Raw genomic sequence first — 4,846 nt, forward strand, 5'->3', positions numbered from 1 at the left:
GCACATAATCATGGTTAATTAACGTGTATTCTCTCATTGTTAAATTATTTAACTATAATACGTTTACACGATTTGGTATAAACATAAACACCGATAAGTATTTTACTACACCAACCCCTCTGCAAACTGGCCACGCACACACAATTTTATTGGCTAGTCAGCAGCTTGACCCCTTACCATTGACTTCAAAGACTTGGAAGGTCACCAAGTGGGTATTTACTTACCCAGTGACCAGAAATTCATAAGTGCTCACATACTCATTTACAAGCACTTCCCAAAACCAAAAGTGTAATTTTCCCAGATTCTTCTTAAACTCAAGATTTTTCCTTCTCATTCTATAAAATTAGTGATCTAAAGTCAAATTTTAATATATCTTCATCTCATCTGTTTTTCTCCTTGAAAAACCAAGTTTTTTCTCATGTCTGACTATGGATCCGACAACACATGCTGCTTTCGTTGCGCCAAGTTTGTATTAACTGCAGGCTTATCAGCTCTCTTCATCTGGCTAAGTTTAAGAACCACCAAACCATCATGCTCCATAGAAAATTTTTACTTACCTGCCCTTAACAAATCTGATAATTCCAACACAACAAGATCCAACCATACACTCTTCTTTCAGCTCAATTTGAACAACAAGATGAAGGACAAAGGTGTTCGTTACGACGACATTAAATTACGCTTTTACTATGGTACAAATACCAGTTTCCTTATAGGTAATTATACAGTACCTCGATTTTACCAAGGCCATGACAAGAAAGCACATAAAAAGGGGATGTTCAAAACTGAAAAATTGCCTTGGGATGATGCTTTAAAGATTGTTTCAAATGGGTCAAATGTTGTTTTTAGGGTGGATGTGACTACAACAGTCAGGTACAAGGTTATTTTTTGGTATAGTAAGAGACATAATGTAACTGTGGAAAATAGAACAGTGAGTGTGGATGGTTCAGGTAAATCAAGTGCACAACAGCTTCATCGCTATCTTATGGCTTTTGGGTTTCCCCTAAGTGTTTTGGTCAGCTTGCTTCTTTTGTGATAAATGACTTCTCGACAAAGGTATTCAAGATTTAAATTTGATGAGTTCAACACTTTTATATATTCATTGTTGGACCTAATTCATTTTATAATTATGGGTTCAGATTTTAGTATTCGTAATATTTTTGATCTTTTATTGTACTTATGTATCATTTTTTCGTGTAAAAAGTATTCAATTCAGTTGAATCAGTATTTTACATATTTCTCCCGACTCTGCTTGTTGGTATTTATATTGTTCAGATTCTTCAAAATGTTGTCACACCCGTATCGGATCCTCCAACCAAAAATTTTGCAGAGTCTAATTAAGGTACAAATAGACAAGGTACAAATAGACAGAAGTGTTATCTTTCCCTGCATTTGTTCTTTATAAATTTATGTTGTTGTTGTTGTTTAATGTGGTAGATCTATGACCTTTTTTCTTGGATATTGCTTTTACACATTTATAAGTGGTTATAAAAGAACCATGTAGTAGTTTGTTGATATCGTAAGTCTTATCCTTTTCTGTCTTCCCTCTTTCTCTTTTTAATGAGCCATGTAGGCTTTGGAGTTTGCACCACATCAATTAAAGTGAAAAGAGGTAGTTTATGATTCGATGCCTTCTGATGCCTTCTGTCCAGAAGTGTGATTTGTGGAACAATGTCCTCCAGAAAATAGAAATATTCTATCCAACTAGGCTTGTCCTACTTATTACCTAAACTAAAGAAAGTGAAAAACATATAAAAGTATTTTATGGACAATAGTCACCTTTCTGAGTTTAGTAGCAGCTTCTCACAAGTTTTTAATTGAATAATATTATAAGGGCTCGTTTGGTACGAGAGATAACGATAAATAATTCGGAGATTATATTTGAGATGAGTTTATCCCATGTTTGGTTGGGATAAAATCGTAATATAATTAATCCCGAGATTAGTTATTCCGTTGTAGTGTTATTTTATCCCTGTGGGAGGGCAGTGACTTTCTCTGTTATTTGATCTGCTGATGCTGCATTTCCAGCTCTAGGCAACATGTTTCATACCCCTATTTCATCCCACTTGCATCACGAAAGAAATGACAGTTAAATTTTCGTATAGTTTGTTTGTGTGCAATATAAAGTAAAGGAATAGCTGAAGCAACAAAGTGTGTGCCTTGACAACTTTCATAAGTGGCAGCACTTATGTAAGTTTATAGTTACCCTCACTTATGTTTGTTCCTAGCACCTAGGTAGTACTAATCCAACACTACAACACATTAGTCTAGGCACCTAGCTCAAGAAAACTGACTTAGCTTCAGTACTAAAGTCGAATTACTGGGGTGAATTTAGGTTAAAAAAGGGACACGTGAATCCATGATCATTCCGAAAAGTTAAGTTTTATATGTACATATTTTCAAGAATTGATCTACAGTCAAACCTCTCTATAATGGCAGCGTTTATCCGAAAATTTTGTGACTGCTATAGTGAGTTGCTTTTATGTATGTATATTAACATTTGATGTTTGAATCTCAATTAGCTGTTATAAACAAAAATACATAAAAAATTATTTTTCTGTATGTTATCAACGAAAACAAAATACTTGTTAATTTTAAAATCTCAATTGATTTTCATATTTCATTAATTAAAAATTGAATTAACTAATAAATCCATGACTAGTTGTACCGAATCAATAAAGAATTAAAATCTAATGAACATATACATTTAAAATTAATTAAAAATTTAAATATTTCAAATTTGACGTAAGAATTCTACAATTGTAGATTGTTTCGTAATTCCAATATCTTAGTGATAATAAACGCTTGAATTGGCGAAGATTCTTGTCCAAACTTTCAGCAAAAAGGAATTTAATGGCTTTCCCTTGATGATTACCATAAATATTTTTATATTTTATTTTTATACATAATATATTCTTACAAAATATTATCACAGAATATTGAGTACGGCAGGTAACTTTACAAAGAGTGTACCGCTATAATGAATGTCACTGCTGTTATAGGTAGAATATTATTATAGAAAAGTAAAATATAACACGAAAAATCGATTCCGGATAAAATCAGACCGTTATAGTAAAATGTTGTAATAACGAATGACAACTATAGATGGGTTTGACCGTAATATTATCGTCTGACACTCGTGCTCCAAAAGGGCTGAATGTTGCACTTTTGAATGCTTAGTTATTTCCCTGAAGGATAAAGGATCAGAGATTGATTCCCACTTGGTACTTTCTTTTTCTCCTTTATTTTTTAGTTGTGTACCCATGTCTTAGAAATCCTAAATTCGCCTCGAAACAACTAAAAATCTTGTTCTAACTTATCAACAGATCAGATAATCTCACTTGCATTTCGGTGCATTTTCAAATCATGTGTCATAACAAATTTAGTGGCATAAACCATTTCTCAGCAAGTATATCATGTTGGTAAAGAGAAACATGATAGAACTGATAGACTATGTAATAGTCTATGTAAATATTCTCTTCCTTATGTATAGTAATTAAGTCCTATAATTTAGCCGAGTATCATTCTGATAGTGAGATACCTACTTTGTATATAATGACTTTCATACATCAATACAAATCACAGATTGATTTCCTACATGGTATCAGACTAGGTTTCTCCTAAAAACCCTAGCTTCCTAAACCCTAGCCGTCCACGTTCCTCTTCTCTCCTAACCCTAGCCGTAGCCGCCACCCCTTCCTCCTCCCTCTTCTCTCTTCAATGGCTGACAACAAAAATTTCCATTCTGCTTTAATCGTCACGAATGTGAAATCTTTAATCCCAATAACTCTAGACATGGAAACCGACCATTATCACGAATGGGCGACACTATTCAAAGTTCTAGCCCGCGTCCACTCCGTACTTGAACACATCATACCACCAACTGATACCACTGAACTCACCGCGTACAACGCAACAAAGGCGGTTAACCTTCCGCTCTGGAAACGGCTAAATGCGGTGGTCCTTCAATGGATATACGCCATCGTATCCCATGATATTCTTACCTCTATTCTCGTGGCGGATGATGTTGCAGAGAAGGCTTGGAATCGAGTTGCTTAACTTTTCCAAGATAACAAGCACTCAAGGGCAGCGTACCTTGAAATTGAATTCACCACCACAAAAATGGCCGACTTCGGCTCGGTTATGGCCTATTATAATAGGCTCAAGTCTCTCGCAGATTAGTTTGCCAACATGGGGTCGCCAGTGTCCGACCAACGTCTGGTCTTACGCCTCCTTGCAGGCTTACCGGAGACATATGCACACTTTGTCACCACCATCCAGCAAAAGGATGTGCTGCCCTCTTTCTCTGAAGTGTGCTCCAGACTCAAGCTCGAAGACGCAGCAGCCAAGGAACGTGCCCGCGATTCCAGTCCCGCGGCTCTACTTGTTGATAATGATACTCCCTCCCCGCCACCTGGCGGCAACAATAATTCAACTAACCGTCGTGATAATAATCGTGGCAGGAATTCTAACAGGAACAAGGGAAAAGGGAACAACAACAACAACAACAACCGCGGGAAATCCGGCCGCGGCGGCGGCGGACAGACCAGCAACGACTAGTGGTCGATGGGACAGCCACCGGCAGGGGGCTACTACTGGCCTGCCTGGCCGCTCCAGCAGTGGCCAATTCTCCCCTGTCCGTATCCGACGAGACAGTGGCAGCAGCGTCCCACCACACCGCGGCCCGGCAGCGGCATTCTCGGTGCGGGTCCACGACCTCAGCAGGCCTATTCCATGCATGGTCCGACCTATTCTGGGTACACTCCGACGGACGTGGAGGCAGCCATGCACACTCTGTCCATGCATCAACCGGATGATAATTGGTACATGGACACCGGAGCGACTTCCC

General features: G+C 37.9%; 1 protein-coding gene across 2 annotated transcripts; it reads left to right on the forward strand.

Annotated features, from left to right (window-relative positions):
• The first annotated feature begins 210 nt into the window (after window positions 1-210).
• On the forward strand, window positions 211-4,479 carry LOC132636367 (protein NDR1-like). 2 transcript variants are annotated; one of them, XM_060353206.1, is made up of 2 exons: window positions 211-1,053; window positions 4,461-4,479. In XM_060353206.1, the coding sequence occupies exon 1, from the start codon at window positions 419-421 to the stop codon at window positions 1,031-1,033; it is 615 nt and encodes a 204-aa protein (XP_060209189.1). In that variant the 5' UTR covers window positions 211-418; the 3' UTR covers window positions 1,034-1,053; window positions 4,461-4,479. The 2 variants fall into 2 exon arrangements, with proteins under 2 accessions (XP_060209189.1, XP_060209190.1); XM_060353207.1 differs by lacking the exon at window positions 4,461-4,479 and adding an exon at window positions 1,273-1,512.
• The last annotated feature ends 367 nt before the right edge of the window (window positions 4,480-4,846 follow it).

This window comes from Lycium barbarum, chromosome 4 (assembly GCF_019175385.1).
Source record: "Lycium barbarum isolate Lr01 chromosome 4, ASM1917538v2, whole genome shotgun sequence".
NCBI lineage: Eukaryota > Viridiplantae > Streptophyta > Magnoliopsida > Solanales > Solanaceae > Lycium > Lycium barbarum.